Here is a 24,776-nt window from a genome sequence, read left to right as displayed (position 1 = left end):
AGTACCTGGGAGCTGCATGTCAACGAGAAAAAAATAATAATGAAAGCATCCCACAGCTCTATGAGAAAAAAGGGAATATTAGAGCTGTTTAGAGGCTTCAGAAAAGCGAATGACTATTTTAAAGCATAAATTGCAAAATGTTAAAGGAGCTGCCTCAGCCCACTGCAAATACCATGTAATGGTGCTCTTCTAAGAGTATTTGGGCAAGCAGTCCTTGCTTGGACCCAAGAGCGAGCAGCCCGGGATTCCTCCTGTGGAGGAGCAGGGTGCAGAGGCTCAGGAGGCAAGTGAAAGCGCAGATGGTGTCCTCTGTGCCAGAGATGCTTCCTTCCTCCTGGGCAGCTTCAGGAGCTGACCTTTCCCCTGGCTGTCAGATCCATGCCATCAGATTCTGCAGGGCCTGCGGGCTTTCCAGAATAAACCCAACTTGGAAGAGTTTACTTAACTTTCCTTTTGTTCACTTAAACAGAGCCTCCACTTACGTCAGCTGAATGAAATAGCCAATGCAGACAGCAAAGACGCAGAGGTATAGCACAGCACTAATAATAGCGCCGTTGAAGTGACTTTTCCTCCCACACTTGTTTTCTTCCCTGCTTTACCTTGTGGTGATGCACAGCAACAGCCTCCAGCCTGATTCAGCTCCCAGCAAAACTTGGTTCAGCTTCAGGAAAAGTAGGCTCATTTTGTCCAGAAAAAGGGAAGGAGGATCAATGAAGATGCAAATAATCTTCGTTCAACATGTGCTCTAAGGTCACCTCAGACTTTGCTGGGTGGGCAGAAGAGCTTGTTTGCACTGCAGGTAAAAACTGCAGAATAGGAACTTCATAGCCTGGGTGTGTGTCCTTGGCTGTCTTTAGGCCTCACCCATCATTTTTAGTCTCTTCTGGAGAAAAAAAAAAAAAAAGCTGCTTTTTCTCTTTCCAAGACTTCTTTGTCTTCATATCAGTGTGGGTTTAAGGCCAGAAGTTTGTACACACCAAGAAACTGCTTGGAAACAAACTCCTGGAGTAGGTGACCCCATGCTCTCGAGTCCCGTGTTTGAGCAGCAGATGGATTTAGCCCCCTCTGTCTTTCCCTTACTGACCCCCAGCCCCTGCCCAGAGAAATCCCTCCAGCATAATAGCCTCTGTTGCCAGATCCAGTTTGCTACACAGCGGGACCCCAGGAAAAGAAATGCATTTACATAATTAAAAGCTGCTCAGCTTTCATCTCTGGCAAACCCTGTTCTTGATGACCATGTCTCAGCCCATCACCCATTCGGGATACATCCACACATCATGGTGCAGGGCCAGGAAAAGGGGAGTAGCTCAGGCTTTGTACATGGATCCCCTCCCCAAGGCTGTGGGTGGTGGTGTGAGAAGTGCTAGGCAAAAGTGCTGTGCGCTGGATGCTTTGTGTATTTTTTATTTAGAATGATTTTAAAACAAAGGAAAAGCCAAGAAATAGTAGAAACGATGATACATGAGCTTTGATCCAGGCTTAACCAGCAATCAAGCTATTTTTACACTGTTTCCAGATCTTTGCTGAAATGGTCTTTGTGGAGGGTGTTCTTTGGTGTTAGTCCACGATACATACAAAGGATCTCTTTTCCTCATGTTTCCAGAACTCTTCTCCCCATCAAAGATTTATTTATTTATATTCTTTTTCTGGTCCTAGGCTTTGAATTTCTGAATGCCTGAGTTGTACCATGTTGTACTCAGGCAACCCTCCTTCCTCCGGGCTCTGTTTCCTCCCCTGCCTGGTCCCTGAGGTGACTGCTTCTGCTTCGAGCCCTGGTCAGCAGCAGAGCAGAGAAACATTCAGGAAGGGGTCTGGAAGCATGTGAGGCTGACCCCATTTACATGCATTGCTACCAGACTTTCACGCTGCTCACCTTTAATCCCCTGCAGATTCCCGGAGCCCACCCACCAACCTCTTCATCGACTCCGAGAGCCCCACCAGCCTCCAGGTCCATTGGAAGCCCCCCGAGGGCCGCGTACAGCACTACAAAATCACCTACAGCCCCGTTTCTGATACTGGCACTCAGCAAACAGTAAGACTCCAGCTCCTTTGCAGGGGACAGGCACCAGAGCAGAGGGACATGGGGACAGTTTCACACCCAAGGCTCACTCCAGTAGGATGTGCCCTAAGGATAAGTGGTTTGCAGGAGTACAAACCCAAATCTCTTCCCTTTAATTGCTGACATGTTGTTTTGTGAAGACTTCCAAGCTTCCTTGTGATTATGTTATTTTTTGTTCATCAAAACTGCTAATAACACGGCTTTCTCCACATGGACCAGGGGGAGCAGGGGGAATTCTCCAAGTGTTAAAGGATAAGTCTAGTGCCCCTCTGACCTGGGGATGTTATACATCAACCTTCTAAAATGTACGTTTTCTACTCTGACCCAGACAGGTTACCATGTTATAAGGATCTTTTGACCCATCTGCATGGGGAATATTGGGGTATTTACATAGGGAAATGCTCTTCCCATGGACACGATTGGTCTGATGGCAATGCATAGTCAAGCTTCTTTGGTTTACTTTTACCATTGCCTGAACAAAGTGGGGATGATGCCCTGAGCATGTCTGTTCTAGGACTCACTGCTAGAAACCCTCAGTGTAATCCCAGGGTGTGAATAAATTATAATGGGAAGCCGGCCCAAATTCTGAGCTCTTTTTTCCACTCTATTGTAGATCATGGCTTCTGGGAAAAGCAGCAGCGTGACCTTGCAGTCGCTGCTGCCTGACCGAGCCTACAAGGTGATCGTTTCGGCTGTCCACTACACGGGAGAGAGCGAGAGCACGTCTGCAACGGGTCGGACAGGTGAGTGAACCCATCAACATGTGCGTCTTCATTGCCTTTCTTCCATCAGACCTGAGGTAATCTCTACAGGGACAGCGATGTCCTCACCCTGGGCTGTGGTTAGGGCCAGGGTTTTGCTCAGCAGGGCACACTGCTAACCTGGAAAAGGGAAAATCCTGCCCCAGTTTCTGCTCTCCTCCCATGCTTTATTTGTAATTCAGGGATGAGCGAGAAGGGCTGGTGGCCGTGCAGATCCTGAGCCAAGCATCACGGTTCTGAACAACAGAGCTCACGTGTACGTTGCTTTCTCTTTCAGCTCCTGTGATGTCTAAACTGCCTTCAATACGAGGATTCGTCCCATCTAAAACAGAGGGTAAATCACCTATAAAGGCTGGCTTTGCTATTTTATTTATTTATTTATTTTCCTGTAACACACCACACAGCATGGGTCCTTCAGGACAGGCAGGAGCTGGTATGGCACTTCTTGACGGACACCCCTGGGGACTGTGAATCAGTCCAAGGAGAGATTGGAACCACATCACCTTAAAAGCAGGCTCACCCAGTAAAGAAATTGATAGAGTGTTTAAAGGATTTCTGCACAACTTGACCAAAATGGAGCAAGGAGAATGATGACATGTTTTAAATTAAAGTTCCTTGTAAAGTCCCTTATTAAATTTAATGAGCGTATGTTCTCCCTGTTGATATAAAGCAAACTATGAAGTGGACTAGTTGTTGAATTAACAAGGTTATAAAAAGCTCTTAAGAAGGAAATATTGGAATACAGATATTGTGGCATTAATGCTTTTTCCTGTCTACTTTCAAATGATTCTAAACAAAACCGCAGCTTTAAAATTTACTGAGGGAAGCCAAGAAGGGAGAATGAAGCAGATTAGATGAGTAAATTTTAGTTTGCACCCAACAAACAAAATATCAGACTTGGTTTTCAAGTGGCTTATTGAGGAACTGTGCAGGTGTTCAGATCACAGAGGAAAATGCTGTGAACTTTCAAGTAGAAAACAATTATCCCCTAATGTTGGTGTAGAATTTATTATAGCATGCATGGCTATGATCACTGAAAAGACCACAGGAGAAATACTAAATTGTGTAATTTATAAAATAATTACTCTTTGAAGAAGTGGAGATGATATGTAATAATTTTGGCAAGTATGTTGGATGTGCAGTAAAAGACTCAAACATTGATATATAACCAAGTTACTGAGAGAAATGGTCTGACATGGTGCAGGAGTGGATGATTGTTGTACAGTGACTGCATTCGGCTGGGATTTGGGGAGAAAAACAAAAAACAAAGAGAACAACAAGACAGCAGGAATCCTAGACTGGGAGTCAAGGAAAAATCTTCAAAGCAGAAGTGCACGCTATCAGTGTCAGGGTTCCTTTACCCTGACTCTGATATGCTTTTTCTGAGCCGAGCATTGCCAGATCAAAGGGCTGTGAGCAACCCAAGTGCTGGAGGGAGGTGAAGATCCCCAGGGCACCAGCGAGACGGACACTGGGGTCTGGGCGAGGGTCAGAAGGAGCTCCCTGACCCCCAGGCAAGGCAGTCAGATACCTGGTGAATGGGCAAGACCACAGCCTGTTTATATGAGTTTGGAGGGAAACTTATTTTCTTCACCTTGCTTCAATTCTGAACAATGGTTTGCATTTGGAAAGCTGTTTGGTTTCTGTAAGGGGGAGGAAAAGAGCAGATGTGTGGCTTGTAGACATGGGATCGTCCTGCATGCAGGACGTTGCTCCACAACCAGGGGCTGTTCAAGCTCAAACAGGTTGTTTTGAGACTTAAGCTTCAGTAACTGATTTCTTAATGTTTCTATAGATCCCTTTAATAGTTTTATACTCAATTCTATAGGAATTATGTTACACGTATGTAAACCTATGTGTTTGGTCAGATAATGGAGGTCTTGAGATCTTGTTAGCCTTTGTGTTTTAACTCTTGGATTCAGCAGTCCCATGACCATCAAAGTCATTGCTTTATTTTCCCTTTCTTTTTGTGTATGACTTGATTATGAATAATCACATTGAACCTCCTGTGGACTTAGGAAGCTCATGTGCCATGGGGAGAATGGGACACCACCTTTACATTTTTAGATCTTTTAAACAAAATTAGGTATGGACAATTGGAAGCCTTGCATTTCTGATGAGGTGTGAAATGACATGGATGTAAAAATAGCAATATAAAGGTTATAATGAAGCCTCAGTATAATGATCTGCTAGATTCTATTATACAGATGACCTAGAAAATCACTTATGAAATAACCCATCTTGTCAAGTGTCCTTGATTTTCAGGGATGTTTCTCATTTTGCATCAAGCATTCCCTTTGTCCCAGCTCCATCTGGCATCCATGGCCTGGGATTTAAATGGCAGCAGATAACTGAAAGTAGCATTCGTGCACTGGTTTCTAAAATGCTCCCTTACCCGAACCATTTACATGGAGAGTGCTCGTAACCGTGGTGCCTCACGTTACAGCCTGTTTTCCCCAGCGTCCTTGAATTTTGCTTTCTGTGGAATATTAGAGGATTTACCAAGTGAGTTTCTGAAAGGGGACCTGCAAAACTTTGCCAGAACTCTTCATGTTTCTCAAGCATGAAGAAGAGCAAAAAACTTGGCATACTATAAGGATCCATGTAATTGGAGTGTGCGACGACACAAAGCCATGTCTTATACCATGTCAAAGTGCATGTGCAGCACTGCATCTTTCCTCCCTTCCTGGCTATTATTAAGGCGAACAAACAAAAAGCAGGTTGATGCTTGAATTTTTGCTAAGTGTATTTTGAGCTTCAGGTATAAGATTTGGAACTGAAGGTATGTTTCTTTATTTTATAGCATCGCTAATATGCATGTTTAAGTAAAAGAACTATTAAAAAATGTGTTTTGATGTCTGTTTTTAAAAAGAAGCTTGCAGAACATAATGCTCCCTTTTATTTCATATTGCAAGGTGCTAGGTGTTTTAGTCAAAAGAAAGTGATCACGAAGATGTTTGATGATGAAAGACAATCTTTTTATTTGTTGTGATGGACAAGGCGAGGAAGAACCTTTATGTCTGCATAAACATAATTTTTCTACCTGTCTCCATATATATATATATAAAGGTTCAAGACCAGACTGTAAATTAAGTTGTGTAATATTATAATATTCACTGTTTTTTGCCTTGTTTTCCATTGCTCAGCCCAGAGGAATTGTGTTTGTTTTGCTTTAGTAATCCCCTACTATCTTTTTTTCCCTAATTTTTTTCCCTGTTATTCCCACAGCCTGCCCCACCATCAGCTCTGCTGCAGGTTCCATACGAGGTACGGTATCATACCAAGCCTACATGGTGCTGGGCTGTGAGGGTGCAAACAATATCTGGTCTTGCTTTTTGAGAAATAGGCAATAGCTAATCGGGGCAGGGGGGGGAATGGTTTTCCTGCCCTGAGGGAAAGTGGAGAAGTCTGAGAACGAAACAGGAAAACAGTCTTTATCAGGTAAGACCTGAGACCCTTCAAATGGTGACAGTGAAGACCACTTTTCAAGCTGAGGGCCAGGAAAGAGACAGATACTGCTGCAGTCTGAATGGCTGGATTATATTTATAGAATATGGAAGATGTGGGTTAAATTGCAGCTCTGCCAGGGACTTGACCCTTGTTCTCATCTGCATCCAGGGTGATTGCTCTTCCCATCAGGGTTTGGGCTATTATTTCGTGAGTCTGTCTTTCCTGCTCAAACAATCTGGCTATATATGAATAATTATTATTCATTGAGTGCAAGACAGAATTAATGTGTTGCTTAAGGCTTGTACCTGAGGCGTGGGACAGCCTGCTCATTTCCTTGCTCTAGTGAACGCACAAAGTTAAATGTATGCAGTGGGGTGGGACCAAAAGGGGTGGAGAGCAAAAAGAAATTGCTGAAATCATTACATGGCAGACTCACAATGTATTAATATGGTTATGTTACAATATGATTATAATTGTGAATTGAGTTTTGTTTTGCATCTTAACACTACTGTATTTCATGCATGTTTTAATGCAACTCTAGTGCCATGAGACCTGTATCAGAAATGAACGGCTCAAGTTTGTTTATTTTAGAAAACACCCTAGTAATATTATGGGGAAAAAAGAGCTCCCTGGACCAACTTCCAAAAACAAAATAACTCAAACCAAGCAACTGCAGACGACAGTAAATAGAGGAAGGGCGAGGGAATCCAGACCGAAAAGCTCACATTGTAATGAAGTTGTAGCCCTTCCATTTGCTAGACAATGAGCTATCTCCTTCATCCCACCCTGCTGCAAACTCAGATAAACTAAAAAAAGAATCCCAATTGCAAGATCTTGTCTTACAGAACAGAAAACTGAAATGAGAAAATGACTCAGAGCTTTAATGATGAGCCAGGGAAGTGAGATGAAGCTGCTTGAGCTGGAGAGGCGATGTCAGAGATGTCAGGGGAGAACCTCTGTAGGCTGCATAAGGCAGGTCACCCCTGGGTGCCTCATGAAAATAGAGAGAAATGGAAATGCTCGTATTTTAAAGTTCTTTCCCTTTTTCTGTGACTCTTACATATACAGCATTTCAGAGCAGAAATAATTCTCTCTTCCTGCCAGCAATTACTGGACTAGTTCCATGTCTTTTGAAGATAATATTTTTGCATCTATTTGAAATGGAGAATTTTTTTTTTTTAGAGTAATTTCTCACTTGTTTTTCATTCGGGAGATTTGGAAACAAAATTGTGGCAGTCTCCATCTTTAGTACATCCTTCTCCAAGAGGCAATTACAGCAAATGTATGCAGAGGGTACAGACACAAACTGTTTTCCTTGGCTGTCACTTGTGGAACATGCTCCAGGTTTCTAGTGAATCTGTTCAGCCTTGCTGATGTCTGCTGCTGTGGCCTTTTCTCCTGTTGCTCCATGCTAGCCAGAAGCTCATTCTACCTGCTCTACCATCATGCTTTTTTTTGGCCACTCTTCTCTAACCACTTATTTTTCTGCTTTTCTTTGTCTGTTCCAGGGTTTGATATGATGGAAGTGTTTGGCTTAGTAGAGAAGGAATATTCCTCCGTTAAAGGCGTAGCCATGGAGCCGTTCGTATTCAGCGGATCCCGCACCTTCACTCTGTTCAGGGACACTCAGCTCACCCAGAGGACCAGGTGGGAGCAGATCTGCAACCAGCATTGTGCTTGCTGTTGGGTTCATGCATACACATTAGCTGTGCTCACGGCAAGGGGAGATCACTGATCTGTGTATGAATGATGAAGCCCCACCGGCAACTTCAAAATTAAATTGTAAAGATGATGAGCTGAACTTTTCATTGTCTGAAAAGAATGTCAGATGTTTCTCCTCAATACATGAAGAAATTAACCTTGGACTTGCCTCAAGATGGGCATGGGATACATCCTGCAGACGTTAAGAGGACACAACATGGGTATTCATTATTCATTTTTGTGCAGCCAAAAATTTTCACATGTGGAGGGTTTTCCGTTTTACTGAATCACTTATTTTGCAGTGTCAGTTGCTGCGATGGACATAAGGCTTGTGTCGTGTGCAGGCACTGCACAGTTCTTTAGGCATTCTGCCCACAGCCACGCACACTTCAGTGATGGCATTTTGAGGTCAAGTTTTCATCTTCCGTCCCTCCTCCCAGCATCTCTGGTTTGCAGACAGAGCTTCACTTTAGAAAATATTTGTCTCCTGGCTGCTCTCAGTAGCTTGATCTTTACTGATGAGAAGGAATAACCACCGAGGGTTGTGGCTTGACCCTGTTTGCTGTGTACGAGGCTTCTCGGCAGGGTCCCAGGGGCCAGGCAGCTCCCATGACCTCACTCATTTTTAATGATAATAAATCAGGAATGATCTGACTCTTGACATTCAGTGCTACTTTGTTTAAAGCCTAATTACTGAGGCACTGGCTCAGCCTAATCTTAGTTAAAGAAGCAAATCTTCTTAGAGTACACAGAATGGGGGAGATTCAGAGAGCTCTTTGGTGTAAATACTTGGAAAATCATGGGCAAATGCTTTTCTTCAGCTGGTACGTATGCCTCTCCAAGGATATTACACCATCAGAAGCAGAGAGAGAATAAGAAGCTGACATTACTTATGAATCAGTCCTGAAAAGATGCTTGATGAGTTGTGTATACGTCCATGCAAATGCATCTTGTTTCAGATTACAGATGTATTTCAGGCATAACCAATTTGACCTTCTTCGCCTCCCTGCATCATCCCCCTGCAGTTCTGCCCAGCGCTCCCTGACGAGCTTGGCAGTGGCTGCAGACGAAGCCAGGCCCTGCCAGCAGCTGCTGATGGGCTTTGCTGCATGCTCAGAAGTTCCAGAGCTGAGCCCAAATTTTGCAGCTGGGACGTGGGGAGCAGAGGGCTCTTTCTGGGGGCTCTGTGCTTATCCTTCCAGGGCATTTCTATTGATTTCTGATCAGACTTAAAATTTTACCCCATGGTACGCGATAACCCTTCTTCCTTCATTTTGAAGAGGATGCTTGGGCAAGAGTTTTGGAGCTTGACAGGTTGTCTGATCTTTTGTAAGCTCTATTTTGACAAGCATTAAATCTGCACTTGCTGTGTCTTTGGCGCTCCCTGGGGCAGCTCTGGCAGTGATGGACTGACACCGACTGCTCCACCTGGGTCTCCCCGTGGCACCAGGGGAAGCTCCTCGAGAACCTCACAGCATGTGCTCAGCACTCAGCTCAGGTTTGACAGCCTGAGAGGGATGCACAAAATAGGGCCAGGCTCTCTTGTGGCATATCACGTTCCGGTCCCGTGGCTGAAGCTTTTCCAAGCTGTCCAAAGAAACGTGACGGGTGAACCCTGTCTGAAGGATGTTGTCTGCTGGCTTTTACTGCTTTATGCAACTGATGTTTCCTTGGCTTGTCTCATTTCAGCGACATCCACCTCTTTGCAATCCCACCCGAGCACACCATCAGCTTCCTCCTGCGCCTCCTGCCCGAGACCCCCAAGGAGCCCTTTGCCGTGTGGCAAATAACAGACGAGGACTTCCAGCCCCTCCTCGGTGTTAACCTTGACCGTAAGGTTTCATGTTGAATACGTTAACACCAGGTATTTGCATACGTTTCTGCAGGCAGCAGAACTCGTTTGGGTATTCACTTGGATATTTGGGGGGGTTACGGTTTATTTTATTTTATTTTTTATTTTTTATACAGCAGCAGTTTTCAGGAAGCTTCGTTGTTGCTGTCAACATCACATTTTAAATGCTTCCCTGTGCAATTAAAAGCTGTATTTTCATTTTTATTCTACTTGTAATATATTCTTTATTTTCACCTCTTATCTTTATTTTCCATTGTTTAGAAATATTTGATTATAACATATGAAGCCTTTCACAATGTTTAAGCTTATTTACTTATTTATTGTTCAGTATGTGGGTGAAATCAAATTCTCTTTTAATTCTAAGTTGTTATTTGTCCTATTTTCCCTGTAGCCAGTAAGAAATCCTTGACCTATTTCAACCATGACTACAAGGCTGACTTGCAGGAAGTCTCCTTTGACCAACAGGAAGTGAAGAAGATATTCTATGGGAGCTTTCATAAGGTCCTTATCAAAAAAGGGAGAAATGTAGCTCACTATCTCATTCCTGTCTGAGAGTATTTTGCCATCAATGTGTATTGTGCAAAGTGAGGAGCGATTATAAGCACTTTGCATCCAGATTGCTAGGGAAGCAGCAAACCTATTTGATGTGCTGAAGTTTATGATGGTAAAGAGTTTAGGTTCATCCCATGTGCAAAATGCAATTTTATTGATTGCTTCTTAAAATGCATTGCACATTGACTCATTTTTTAAATGCTAATGGGGATGGGTTAATTATAGCCACACAAAACGGCCATCATTTTTATATGCAATATATGGTAATAACATGAAATGGCATAGGAATAAAATACACAGCATGTATACTAAATTAATTCCTTGTAAAATACATACATTTGCCATTTTGGTACTTACTTGCATAGCACGTATTTTCATATATGTGCTTTAGCAAGGAGTCTGTGGAAGAGGTGTCAGAAATGCCTGAGAGGGGGCAGCCAGGGACAGTTTGAGAGCCAAGGGCAGTGATGAGCTCTGTCCAGAGGCAGGAGGGAATGAAGAGTGCTCACAGCAACCTGCAGGTGGCTGCTATTTTCAGGTTCATTGGCCACAAAATGTTTATTGTCTCTGCAGATGCTTCCGTTCTCCTAGTCCAGTGCCCATCCACCAGGGCTGCCTGTTGAAGAGGCTGCGACTTCCCATGGGGATGGCTGGCTGGTCCCTTGTTTTTACCAGGACTCTTGCTTAAATTTCCAACTCTGGGAATTGGGTGGAAGGCATTAATGTGTTTAAAAGTCTCCGTGTTACATTGCTGAAGTCCAGCCTGGCTCTTTCCACCCAGGTGCACGTGGCAGTGAGCCGCTTCAAGATCAAACTCTATCTGGACTGTAAGAAAATAGCAGAGAAACCTATCAACACCGTTGGCAGCATCTCCACTGCTGGCTTCATCATGCTGGGAAAAGTGACAAGGACCAGAGGGCCCAGGAGCGGGTCAGCATCGGTGAGTCCCAGGAGGGGCACACTGTGGAAACCGGGGGCTTAAATCTGGAGCTGGCTGGGGTAGGCAGATGGAGAGACGTGCAATCTCATGTCGTTCTGGCTCTGAACGCCTCCGAAGGCTGCTGTGACGCAGGACTGTGTCCTGATCCTGCTGATCTCTGCGATTTAATGAGCTTTCCTGGCGCAGTGTTTCTCTTCCTCTCCCCTCCTACCTCTGTTTGAGGTCTGTGAGCAGAGGCAGCAGCGCCAGCGGGTCCCCTGCTCCAATGTTACATCCTCTGGGATGGGGAAGTGCAGACCCTGCCCCAGCAGGCTGCAGCGGACAGGAGGGGCAGGAAATTGCTTCTGAAAGGGAAGGTCGTGGCATCTGTTCCCGCTGAGTGGCACTTGGCAATGCCGGTGACTGAGGGCAACAGGTCCGGAGGGGCCTCGATCTCCGTCGTGCTTGGGCTTGGGTGTCTGCATGCAAATGATGTGAAAACCATCTTCAGGATAGAGGCTCTTTGTCAGCAGCAATTTGAATTAAAACAACCCCAACACTCAGTGCCGGCCCGCAGGCATGCCCTTACTGCATTGTAGAGCCCTCAGAGAGCCCGCTCCCTACAGGAGGACAGAAGAAGGGGAAGTTTGGGCTCACTGCTGTCCCTGTGACAGCCCCGTGAATTGTCCAAAGGCAAAACCAGCCATGTGTGCCATTGCCTGGGAGTCTGTTGCCATATTTACCCTACAAAACAGCAATGTTAAACATGCAGAATTAGGGGGAACTGCTCAGTGGGACTGTAGGAAGGAAGTTACTCATGGCTGTGAAGATTTTTCTCCTTGGTTCTGCTTCTAGCTCTAGGAATCTAGGGGAAAATGGAACATCAGCTGGTCTGCAACTTCCACTGCTTCAAAGAAAAGAACAGTTTGTCCCATGTGCATCGCCACCTGCCTCCTTTCAAAGAGGGAAGCAGAGGTCTGGGATGTACCAGGGAAAAAGTGGACGTTGGAGTTGCCTGTAAGATATGGGATCAGCTATATAACAAACCAGGGGACAGTGGGATTCAAGCAGTACTTACTTATTTCCTAAACAAGTGTTAGCAGTTTAATAAGCAGTTTAGACTGATCACAAGCCTGTCAGACAGCAGCCAAGGGGGCAGGAGTCAGTGCTCTCCCTGTCCCTCCTAAATTCTCCTTGCTAACGGCTAGCTAGCGAGGTGTAGCTGACTAACGAACAGCTCCACGCCATCTCTGCTCCCGGTGCTTTTCAAGCCTGGCAAAGCTTCACATCTTCCACAGCTCTGCTGCCCTTGAGAAGACAGTGTCTCATCACTGGTTATTGTGGAACCTTGTTTTATTTAAGATATCTTTAAATGCTGCTCGATCTGTGGGGTTCACCTATCTGTATGCTGTGCGCTACACTCCCTCAGCTTGCTCGTTAAATGCATGGAGTGGAAGGAAAAACAGATGAGAAATAGTGTTAAGGAAATTAAAAAATCCTCTCTGCCTCGGTTTTTTTTTTTTTGTTGTTGTTTAGCTTTCTGCAGTGCATGCTCCTGCGTTAATCACAATGGGAAGACGTGGCAGTTGTGAGGGATGTGGTGAGAAAGACAGGACAGGGTTCCTGGGAGGGGAACACATCTCTCCTGGGAGCTGCTGCCATTGTATTCTTATGTCTATTCCCCTGAAGGGAGCGAAGAGAAGTTTGTTTTCACGTTGGCAATGCTGACACCCAATTACTTGGGGACCTGCCTGCTGCTGTGGGTTTGTGTGAAAAATCCGAGACTTGGCTTTTGCTGGTGTGAAGCTGCTTGGTGACTGGCTTAGCAGAGACCTGCAGGCTGGTAAATCGCTCAGTGGCCAGGGCTGCTACTTATGGTATTGCTTTTGGGGCACGATTACTGCTGGGACTACGTGGCAGAGTCTGTCAAACCATCACTGAAGATTATTTCTAGCACTTGGACATCGTGAAGTTTGGGGATGGATCCTGTGTGCCAATGCTACCTTCTTGTCACCTCTCTTTTCTCCCCTCCAGTTCCAGCTGCAGTCTTTGCAGATTGCGTGCAACAGCTTAGGGGCAGAGGAGGACAGATGCTGTGATCTTCCTGCACTGGTAAGACAAGAGGGGTGGCTCTGCTAGCTGAGACGAAGCTGGGGATGATGGAACACTCCTGTGGCACTGGAGTGACACTGCAAATGATAGTGGTAGACACAAGAAACAAATCACTTTTTCCTCATTTCTTGGGAATATCAACAGGATGTGTCTTGGTGGAGTGAACCAAGGTGTGTCTGCTTCAAAAAGCAAGATGACTCTGAATCCCAAAGCAGTGCACATCCCTCCTGTCCTGAGCCCATCTATGACAGCACCTTGATAATACTAAAGTTCTGCTGCCAGCCCTCAGCCCTCGGGCACAACATCCTCTGCTCTTCCCTTCAAATCCCCAGCACAGAAGGTTGCTTTGTGGGGCGTGTGAATACTTAGCAAGGAGCAAATTATCTTTCTGTATGTCATGCAAATTTCAGGCAGGGCTGGTTCATATACACATACATGTATATACATACAAAGTCTAAACGTGCTATTTGATAGGAAAATAAGGCACTTGATTTTTTACAAAAATCTCTTTGTGGTAGAGAAAATTTGTGTTTTTCTCCACTGGAAAGATTGGATTTTGAAATACTGAAAATGTTACCTGTCATCCATCCCACTTTTGCTCCATAGCTGTTCACGCCACCTCGGCTTGCTTTCCTTTCAGAGGGACGAGGAGACCTGCCCGACCTTAGCTCCTGCCTGCTCTTGCACTTCTGGCCGCCCAGGCTTGCCAGGACCTCCAGGACCCCCTGTAAGTTCACCCTTCCACGTGCTCCTCGAAAACAGCATATATTTCATGCACTGGTGTTGCTTTGTGCTGTTCAGGCACCCCAGGCATAAGGATAACATTCCTGGGGCTCAGTGAGGTCGTTATCCCAGGTAAAAGCAGAGAGTAGCTCTTTGCTGCCCAGCACAGACCCCAGAGCTTTGTTTCTCTGTGCACGTTGCAGCATTTTGGGAGTGCAACAGCTGCACTGGGAGCAGGCTGAACATTTCCCCGTGCCACATTAATCCTCTTAGGAGAGGGGGACAGGCCACCCTCGGTGCGTGTGCATGCAGAGATTTCGTGGATCACCAGCTCTGAAATTCTTTGTAAATGACAAGACAAAAAGACCAAAAAAAAAAAAAAGGCAAAAGCAACAACAACAACAAAAAACCTTTTCTGTCTGGATTCTCTGTTAAGTGGGAGCCTGATAAGTGTCTGCACTTATGGGCAGCCTAGAGAGAAAGGGGAGACTTGGCAGTCCTGCCTGTCCCCAGGGCTCGCTCTCTTCACAGTGAACATGACCTGCAAGGAAACAATGAAGAAAACTAGGAAAGTGATAAGTCTTTAAGTATGCAGTGTGTTCCAGGAAACAGTCTAAATAGATGCTAGGAAATGGTTATCAAAATAAAAATATAAATCTGCATTTTATAAGTTTCAGGGAAACTGTTTTATGTGCGCACAGCAGCCAAAACCTGTCAGCCTGCCCAGGGCACCCAATTTTGGCCACTCCAGGTGGTTTTCTCGTGGAAAGCAACCACAAAACTACTTTGGCCTCCTTGCTCACATGATGAGGCTTTAAATTGCCCCTCACATAGCTGTGGTTTCACTGTGACTTCAGCTCCATGCTTTGCAAAGAACAGCTCCTCGATGCAGAGTAATTACACGCTCATTCCAGTGGAAGTTTAATTACTCAGCACACTCCGCTATCGCAGAGTGCTTCAATATCATAAGTGCATAATTACCATCTCGCATGGCCCTGTGGTTTAAACATCTCTGCAGTACAACTCTTTAAAGAGCAGGATTCTTTTAAGCATTAGGGAAAATACAGTTTTGACACACAACCTTATTCTCACACCATCAAGCCCTTGGTAATTTGCTGCGGTTACAAGAGCACTCGCTGCTACATTTAAAACTCTTTTTGCTCAAAGCCAGCAAAGCTGTGTCCCCCCTTGTGTGTGTTGCTGTCCTTCTTTTTTTTTTTTTGATCAGACCCTGCTGACTTCTGAAATGAGCTTCTGGGTGCTTCTGAAAGCACTTCTTGCAAAGCTGCCTGCTTGTGCTCCTTAATCCAAATCCATTGTTTTTCTAGATTCAAGAATAGAAACTTTCAGATTAAGTTCACGTGTTATTTTAAGGTTCACATGGTATTGGTTCATGCCAGAAGATTAGTTTCCTGTCTGATCCAGGAGTTCTGAGGATGCAGAGCTGAGCTGGTCTCCCCAGCACCAGATATTGTCCCTGATCTTAGCATCTGTCTCTTGGGATGACGTTACAAACACCAGCCTAGTCCCGAAGGGCTGCAGGCATGAGCCCCTCTTTATTTCTTCCCCAGCACCTTCCCATGTTCATGTGTGACCCCTTCTCCATTTATTGCATGGATTTGCTGGGGGGTTGGAGGGAGGAGGTTGAAGAGGTTAAAGCTTCAGCTCTCCTCGCTGGTGGTGAGCGCAGTGCAGCCACTGCCTGGCACCCAGGGCTGTGCTGTCCTTTCTCCTCCCCTCTTCCACATTTGCTAGGTGACTCAAAATATTTTTTTCTCATCCCCATTGCATGTGAGCTCTCTGGGTCAGGAATCATCTTCCATTGTTTGTGTATAGCAAAATGAACCAACTCCCGTCCCTTAGGCTCCTGTTCACACTGCTATAAGGATTACGATATTATTAACAACAGCTTTGTGTCTTACTGGCAGGGCAGCCCTGGGAGGAGAGGACCGCAAGGGGAGCAGGGGGAGCCGGGGCCCAAGGTGAGTCCTGGAGCTCAGCACCACCACTGGCCTCCTTTGCTGCAGGGTGCATCAGAGGCAGGATGCGCGGCTGGGTGTTCTCGGTCCTGGTGTGAGCTTGATTCCCTGGGCTGGGATCTACCACACTGCAGCACAGAGACTTAGAAAGCGATGCACTGAGGAGGATGGGATCACATTATTAATTAAATGCTCAGTTGGGCTATGGAAATTGAGATGATGGGCCTGATGGTGTTGAATTAATGCAAAGTATGTGGTCAGCAATTTTCTTAGAAAGCAGCTTTGCTGGAGAATGGTCAGTTTAGTGCTGTGCTTGAGCTGCAGCTCTGTCATTTTCTCCCATGGAAGATGCACCAAAACCTTGCACCTAAAAGGCAAAGGCAGCTGAGGTTACTGGAGACTCCCTCGCTGCCCTGACTTCATCTTGAATCCTGGTTCATGCTGACTCAGGTCATGCAGCACAGCCCACGTGGAGAGCAGGAGCCAATTGTTTTCTTTCTTTCTTTGATTTCATGTCTTTGGCTTTAGGGTGAACCAGGCCCACCTGGACAAGTGGGGCCAGCGGGCCCCAGTGGACAGCAAGGTTCGCCAGGCTCCCAAGGAATCACGATTCAGGGTCCTGTGGTATGTCATCTCTTCGTCTGCTTTTTTCTGTCTCCTGCTCTTTGCAGTTAGAACAGGCCCCAGAAATCAGTGTCCCAGTAATCGTCCCCCTCTATCCCCCCCCAAACCTGGCCTATGTATTGACATCATCCTTATTAACAGCTAGACAGCTGTGCTAGAGAGAGGTGGTGATTGCTTTCTTCATGCTGATGAGGCCCTGGATTTAGTCATTCTGGCAAAAAACTGCTTCTGTCCAGACTCTCCCTAGTGTGCCTTTAATGAAAACAAGCCCAGAGCAGAATTCAGGCATTTCTCTTTGCAGCGATCGTCATCGCTTGGCAAGGAGCAGAGGTGGAGGCTGCTGCGTGCGTGTCTCGGACAGCAGAATCCCTATGAACGTGCTGTGGTTGCAAAGCTCCCCGTAGCATCACACAGGAGCAATATGGGATGTGGACATGTAGCAGCAGGATGCTGCTTCCCTTAAAGGCTGTTGCAGCATGCTTAACCATGTGCTTTTATTTTAATTCAAAGGGACCACCAGGTATAAAAGGAGAAAAAGGAGACACTGGAAGTCCTGGCATGCAGGTAATGGCAGACACCATTCCGTTTAATTGTCTCAAGGATTTGCCCATTTTCTCCATTAACTAATTAAAACAAGACTAAAAACCCATAGAGTTGTACCTGCTGTCTGCTTGAAAACTGTTTCATTGCGGAGTGTCATCAGCACTTTCCCAAGGGAAACTGAGTCAGCTGCTGGGAGAAGGAAAGACCTGTCTGGAAGCTAGAGATAATGCAATTAACGGTGGGGTGACAGTGATTGCTCTGTTTCATGAATAACTCTCTTTCTTCTTCCATCTTTTTCTTATTTCCCGTGTTACAAGATGAAGTAGGGCAATGATAACCTGATGCCAACTTTACCCAGCAATTCTGATTTACAGGGCATTCCTGGTGTGCAGGGAGCTCCAGGCAGGGATGGTCTTCAAGGTGCAAAGGTAAAATACCTCATCTTTCAGTTTTCATTCATGGGTGCCTAAAGTCCAGCTTTGAGTGTACCCCAGACATCCAGGTCTCCTAATGCACTGGTGCATAAGTGATTATTTTCACAAAGCTAGAGGGCTTGGAGTTAAAAAAAAAAGAAATACTGGGTAATGTCAGGTTTGGCCAAATTTGCATGACTGACCAGGTGCCAACACTCCTGCCTGCTTGGCAGATGTGTTTTTTACCCATTTCTGGCAAGCTCCTGGTAAAAGCATCACAGGGAGAAACCACCTCACTGCTTACTGTGTCTCTTTGAGTCCTCTTGATAATGTTTGACTGGATTTGGTTTTGTAGGGAGTGAGGGGACTAGAAGGCACTGCTGGGCCTCCGGGACCTCCTGGACCAAGGGTGAGTACATGGGACATGCAGATCTCTTTGGAATCTCTTCCCCAGCAGGTGCTTGAGGTTTCTGCTGTCCATCTGTCATCCAGGGGTGTCAGGGAAAAAACAAGGAGCTTAAACATAACAGCTGGAAAACAATAAATGAAAGTATTTCTAGTGTTTTTTTTTCCTTCTTTTTTTCTTCCCTTTATAGGCTCCAAAGAACACAAACTTCACAAAGGGATGACCAAGTGAAGTTCACTTCCCACTCTCTAAGCTGCATTTACAGTTGTAAAGATTTAAAGGAAAACACAGGTCTTAAATGGGGAAAAAAAGGAGAAAAAAAAAGAAAGGAAAAAAGCCAGCAGCATGGTATTGGCAGACTGAAGAAAAGGGTTATGCTCTAGGCTCTCTCTAAATCTGAATATGTAATGAAGGAGCTAAAGCCTGTAGGGTAAAAAACACATTGCAGTTTATTGGTAAAACTCAGCTTTGCTGGCCTGACTGTAGTTGAGATAGTAACAGGAGATGATGTGAGGATGACTCACACATGATACATTCTTAGCATTGCATTCATGGCTGGATGAGGTACTCACAAAAACCTTAAGGCTACAATGCTCTTGCTGGAGTCCTCCAAACTCAAGCTGCTGGTGCCCCTGGAGCTGTAAGGAGACATCAGCCTTGAAGAGAAAGAAAAAGAAAGTTAGGAAGTGTCTGGACTTTCATCTGCATCTTGTAATTAATGTCTGCAGGGTTTCCAAGGGGTGACAGGCTCCCGAGGCAGCAGTGGCGAGAAGGGACCTCCGGGTGATGTTGGGCCAACAGTAAGTTTCTGCTTGTGGGTCTCAGGGAAGGTCAAGTCGTGAAAACACCAAGTACAAGCGAGCTTGTACTCTTCCTATGGCAGCTCTCCCTCAGTGTCTAAAGAAGAGTTTTAATTCACACTCACCTTTCATAAGGATATGCAAAGCCCAGGCTACTTAATTATTGACAAAGCATTTAATGGACCCTACCTCCCTTTGCTCTCTGTACTTTTACAGCTACACAAAATTCAGCGTCTAACCCCTAACAGCCAGCACTGGGCTTTTAGGGGCAACCTTGTGTCTAGATGTCGGATGCTTATTCTCAGGAGTTAAAAACCACCCACTGTGTTAGGAAACCTAAGTTTGTATCTATGGAATTTCTGCATCCCCGTTGATGGTGCATGGTGCCACTGCTCCAGCTGCTTTATTTTCTTCTCCTCTTCCTAGATGTTGACTTTTCCTTTTGCTTTCCTTGTAGGGGCTGCCAGGTCCAAAAGGAGAAAGAGGAGAGAAAGTAAGTTTTTCTGCCACTGGGCAGCTACACAGCTACATCCTACACTCAAAAGAGTGGATGTGATAACCTGCTTTGTGCTTACAGCACATAAAGACCTTTTTAGTGCTGAATAGCCTAATGTACCTATAGCTTGTGGCTTTCCACTCACCTGCTCTTCTGATGGGACATAAATAATAAGCAGCTGCTTAGTGCCAATTGCAGTAGCGAAGAAGAAAAGCCAAGTGACAATCCATTTATTGCTGAGATGTTAAAACCAAAAACACTGGACTTCACTGTTTTTTTTTTTGTTTGTTTGTTTTTCTTCTGTATTGCATAAGAGAGGGTTCATTTGTCCCAAACCTCTGGCATATTCTGGCACAGAGCCTTTCAGGTCAGGAGAGCCACACTGCCTTTGAAGGTTTTTTTATTGTGAGAGGAAGCTTTGCTCATCCTGACTTATGGTTAAAAAGAAATCCTATTTCTGTCTAGGATACCAAGTCTCATTGCCAAGATTGACTTAGGTGAATTAAGCTTCAGACAGGAGCAAGCTACTTTTGACAGACAGCTTTTGTTTCAAGTTAATTCCTAAGAAATATAATTTTTAATATCATTCTCCTTCCATTCCCACCAGCTTTTCCTTTTCTGTACTTCTCCCCCCCCCCCCCCCCAGTGGAACTTTCCTTGTTACCTCCCGTGGGTGTTTTGCCAAGCTTTTAAGTCCTGGTAATTTGCACAGTAGTCCAGCCAGAGATATATATTTTAGAAATGGTTCCAGAAATTTTCAATGTGTTAACTATGAATTTTCAGAAATAGAGTCAATGTTCATTTTAAAGCAGCTTTTTACATTTTTATTGCTTTTCCCTGCATTACTAAAACTTTACAAAGAAACCATCAGATATAATTTATTCAGAATACAGGAAGAGTAAGAATCAATATTCATAAAAGATTTAGACAATGATAGGACGTTGTAATATCTGATCATGTTTAAAGTTTTACATATCACAGAATATTAAGTTAGACTGTCTTATCATTTTTGATGAAATTTGTGAGAGAAATTTACTTTCCCTCTTTTGGTACCTTCAGTTATCACTGCGATACAGTCTATGTTTTTCTGTGCTTTTCTATGTGGGAGAAAAGCAATTATTGATGCTTTCCAATCACAATTTCACGGCTTCAGAACTTTGTGATAAATAAATAAAGCCGCATTTTTTTAGCGATTAATATCTCTGTTACTCAAGCTGACAAAATAATAGGCAGAAAGCTATCCTGCGTTATGATATTGATCCTTTCTAAAGCATATTAATAAAATATATTAATACTTCGTGTGTGTGTGTGTATATACGTGTATACACACACACATATATATATATATAATGCTTCACTTTAGGGGGAACCACAGTCCTTGGCCACAATTTACCAGCTCGTCAGCCAGGCTTGTGAGCGAATGATCCAGAGTGAGTATAACCAGCCTGACTCCTGGGTTTGTCAAAGCCTCTCTGGCAGTGGTGAACAAAAGCACACTGGAACATGGCATGAAGCTATAGTGAGCTAGGGATCTCCTCTGTCCTGTGCCGTGCTGAGCACCATGCACAGCAGATGTCCCACCACAGGCTCTCAATGCTACTTTGGTTTATTGGGTGGTATTAGCACAAAGACTCATGAAATATTTTTTAGGAAAACCCTTTTCTTCCTTGCAAAGTTTCATTTTCTCTCAAAAGGCAGAGGTTCAGATATGAACGAAATGATTCTTTCAGTGATTTGTGCGGATTCCTCTTGAGATGAGTCAGTTTTGGTAAAGCTCCTGTGCTGTGATGCACAAAGAGAAGCGGTGGTTTGCCCAAGGTCAGACAGCAAAACAATGACTCAGCTGTCCATCCTCCTCCTCAGCTTCTGGCTTTCTCAGTTTGAGATGATAACATTTTCACACTAAATGGTAGTTTTAAGGAACTTTTTAGGCAACATTCTCAGATTTAGTCTCTTTTCTGAATTCCCTAGGCAAGCAAACTTTCATTTTCTGTCTTGCCTTCTCAGCTCATGTGTTGAAATTTGACTCATTCATCCATGAACATGCAAGGAAGCCAGTTCCTGTTTGGGAAGAAAGATTAAAGCCTGGAGAACCAGGACCACCAGGTCCTCCGGGTCCCCCTGGAAGCAATGGAGAAAGAGGAGAAAATGGCATCCCTGGCCAGCCAGGAAAGGATGGATATCCTGGAGAAAGAGGTATGGACAGAAGCGTTTATAAGGTTTCTGTCACAGTATGAGCAACAAAAGCCTTGTATATAACCAAAAAAGGGGATTAATATAATCTCAGGAAGGGGCACCAGCTATTGCACAAGACAGTGAACGGTGGAAATATATTTTGTTTGGATTTGCAGACATTTGCCTGTCAACATAAAATAAAAAGCCTTGGTTTCAGCAGTGACCTAACACCTCTAAGTAACTAGAGACACTGTTTCACTCCTTGGCAATATTCAGATTTAGCTGGGACCTGTGGAGCTTATCAAAATGTCACTGAATAGAAATGGGAAGTAACAACCTGCAGATGTTTCCAGCCTGCTGAGTGAAGAGATGGCAGAAGACAGATCTCACCGAGAAACAGTCTTAAGGGCAGAGCTGATCAAAATATTTTCATCTTAAAAATACCATAATAACTGTATTTTGTCAAAATGCACCTTATCTATTGAGATGTACTACTTTTGCTAGCAATTTCTTGAGAAAACAGCAAAGCAACCTGACTTACTAGCATGTGGTCAATGAGATGATTCATGAGCAATGTGAATAACATGAGTGGACCTCATACTCAGCCCAGTGCAGTAATAATAGTGTTTTGAATTTTTCTGTGAAAAATCTCCTTTTTCAGCTACTTTAGGCTGCAGATCAATGCTGGATAGAGTACTGTTTGTCATGGACAACTGTTTGCTCTGTAAAAGAGAGTAGGTGCATTGAGAAAATTCAAAGAAATGGGTATTTCTGTTTCACAAGAGGTTGTGACCTTCTTTCACTTCAACTTCTAGGAAAGAGCCCGGTGGGGAGGCTGCAGGAGCATTAACTCAGGTTGAAATGCAAAATGCAGTGAAGTGCCACTTGTCTGTTTTCTGTGATTAGGTGCCCCGGGACCTAAGGGAGAAAAAGGGATGTCTGGAGTCAACAAGGAAGGGATTCAGGGACCCAGAGGCAGAACAGGTAAATGCAACCTCTCTGTCTTGACCCCAGGGAGCCACTGCAGCTCACCGGCTGCCAGATTCAAAGCATCTTCAACCTAAGGACCACTGTGGTGGGACTGATCGACCTTCCCACCGCAGCATCCTGGCTGGTTCCTCTCTGCTAAGACATGAGACTGTTCCGGGCAGCCTCCTTCCTTTGGTACCCATTCTTATGTAATGATGTATTTTAAGGACCTGAAGCACATCCAGAGAGTTTTACTGTTACTGTCTTTATGCATGCAAGAACGGATGTTCAAGGGATAGAATCTCTTTGAAAATTCAGCTTGTGAAACACAAGGATTTCCAAGTAATCTGTTAGGATTTGGCGTGCTCCTCCGTCCTGATCCTTGTTACTTGAATTCAAGGTGGGGTTTACCACAGACTTAACAAACAGGTACCGATAAAGAAAGTGTGGCCAAACACATTCTTCTGTATTTAAACTTTTATAGTTGAGATAGAAAGTTGCAAAAACAATGACTCTGAGATGGATCTTGGAGTTAACGTGACTTTCTGCATTGACACTTAAGTGAGCTTTCTTTGGATTCTCAGAACCGGGCTCCATTTTTAGCCAAGCCGGTCACCTTTAAGGTCAAAGATAAGACCTCTAGTTACTGAGATTCAGAAGAGGCCCAACTTTTTCCCCTAAATGAGGAAACAATACTCAGAAAAGTAGGATGGGGAAAGTATAGAAGAGGTGTTATATCGAAGCAGTAGATGTGCTATGGCTTACTGTGGTTCTCCTTCTTTAGGCCCACCAGGAGAAGTTGTGCTGGGGAAACCAGGTCCAAAGGGTTACCCTGGGAACACTGGTCCTCAAGGTTTTCCTGGTGTCAGGGGACAGCCTGGCCAGTCGGGATATCCAGGGGGTTGTGATATCTCTGGATGTTATGGAGCAGGTAGAAGAGGTAAGTTTTGACTATCTAAATGCAAAAGTTACGAATTTAGAACTGATCTCTCAGGTTACTTCTCTTAACTTAAACTAGGCAGAGACCTTTGTTCATCCTTCAGGCAATGTCAGTCCTGCAAGAGCCTCCTTTGCAATCAGAATGATTCATGTGCAATTAGTCCATTAATATGGATAAAAGCCAGCTCAATCAGCTACTCCTCGGCCATCCATCATAGATTAACACATAATTGCAGTAGTAGTTGAGCAGGTGGAGTGATCTTGAGGTGTCTTCTATTCTTAATGTCCCTGACAGTGTTTCCATGTTGGATAGAGAGTAAAAAATACCTCAGTGCCTACATACATATTTCATGGAGGCTCGATTGTACAAAGTCCTGGAAAATGAATTAAACCACTGGCACTAGACAAAAGATTTACAAGGGAAAATAATTAATTCTGCACCATTCCTTCTCAGTATGTGACACTGATTTATTCTCTCACTCAGTGGCCTCATCTCGTTTCCCCATGCAGATTTCATCCCCTGATAGCTGATGCAGAGGCAGCCGAGGACAGTTCTCTTCCCTGGAAATCTCTGGGTGAAGGCGCCACATGCTCCAAGAGAAGCAGCAACCTGAACACCAAATGCCTTGTTTGTTTTTTTTAATGTCCCATCATTTCTATACGGACATGTCAATCAAACACTGCAGCCAGCAAACCAGCCTGCGTACAGATGAGTCCCAGGCATCTTGCTCTGTTTTTCAGCGCTGGACAACTGCAGTGTTCAAACTCATTGCATGTCCAACAGCAAGGCAAACACAGCCAGAGGTGCAGGCTGACAGACTTGTAAGAAAAAGAAATAATGTGTTGAATGATTCTGACTCTACAAAACGCTCAGAAATAACAGATTTTTTCCCATTTGTCTGTCTGTGGTTTATTTTTGTCACTTGTTGTTCTGGGTCCCCAGCACAGAGAAAAACAGCACCTCATGCCCGAAGATGCAAAAAATCCACTGGAGCAAAACTGAATTGAGTGTTGGTTGACAAGGTAACAAAATCTAGCACCATTTGGGCTGTTTCTGCTTTTGACAAATGGCTGATGGCTTCCTTGCAGTGGTGTTACGTGCACGAGCGCTGCAGACAGGGTGATAACCTTCCCGTTATGTGACAAACCCAAGCATTTAGCCTCATTCTCTGGAGCTTGATAACTGTCAAGCAAAGCTTTAGAACAGGCCTGCCTGTACACAGCCATGTACAGCAAGGAGCTGGAGATTAACCTGCTGGCTTTTTCCACCTCTGCCTCCTGCAATCGGAGTAGGTACTTTGCA

General features: G+C 44.6%; 1 protein-coding gene across 6 annotated transcripts in view; it reads left to right on the top strand.

Annotated features, from left to right (window-relative positions):
• The window catches only part of COL20A1 (collagen type XX alpha 1 chain), a 45,810-nt gene extending 21,441 nt beyond the window's left edge, over nt 1-24,369 (top strand). For all 6 annotated transcript variants that reach the window (XM_080557830.1, XM_080557827.1, XM_080557828.1 and 3 more), the window contains 22 exons: nt 1,890-2,032; nt 2,673-2,802; nt 3,098-3,154; nt 6,049-6,087; nt 7,779-7,917; nt 9,661-9,803; nt 10,215-10,324; nt 11,157-11,315; nt 13,329-13,406; nt 14,047-14,133; nt 16,058-16,111; nt 16,637-16,732; nt 17,243-17,296; nt 17,650-17,703; nt 18,044-18,097; nt 18,823-18,894; nt 19,352-19,387; nt 20,754-20,820; nt 21,398-21,586; nt 22,472-22,549; nt 23,319-23,474; nt 23,984-24,369. In XM_080557830.1, coding sequence (XP_080413956.1) covers nt 1,890-2,032; nt 2,673-2,802; nt 3,098-3,154; nt 6,049-6,087; nt 7,779-7,917; nt 9,661-9,803; nt 10,215-10,324; nt 11,157-11,315; nt 13,329-13,406; nt 14,047-14,133; nt 16,058-16,111; nt 16,637-16,732; nt 17,243-17,296; nt 17,650-17,703; nt 18,044-18,097; nt 18,823-18,894; nt 19,352-19,387; nt 20,754-20,820; nt 21,398-21,586; nt 22,472-22,549; nt 23,319-23,474; nt 23,984-23,997 — 2,009 coding nt within the window. In that variant the 3' untranslated portion in view covers nt 23,998-24,369. The remainder of the gene's footprint in view (nt 1-1,889; nt 2,033-2,672; nt 2,803-3,097; nt 3,155-6,048; nt 6,088-7,778; nt 7,918-9,660; nt 9,804-10,214; nt 10,325-11,156; nt 11,316-13,328; nt 13,407-14,046; nt 14,134-16,057; nt 16,112-16,636; nt 16,733-17,242; nt 17,297-17,649; nt 17,704-18,043; nt 18,098-18,822; nt 18,895-19,351; nt 19,388-20,753; nt 20,821-21,397; nt 21,587-22,471; nt 22,550-23,318; nt 23,475-23,983) is intronic.
• Nucleotides 24,370-24,776: the final 407 nt, after the last annotated feature.

The sequence above is a fragment of the Anser brachyrhynchus genome (assembly GCF_964034855.1).
Source record: "Anser brachyrhynchus genome assembly, chromosome: 16".
Classification (NCBI taxonomy): domain Eukaryota; kingdom Metazoa; phylum Chordata; class Aves; order Anseriformes; family Anatidae; genus Anser; species Anser brachyrhynchus.
Note: the sequence above shows the minus strand (reverse complement) of the source record. Positions and strands in the feature narration are given on the sequence as shown.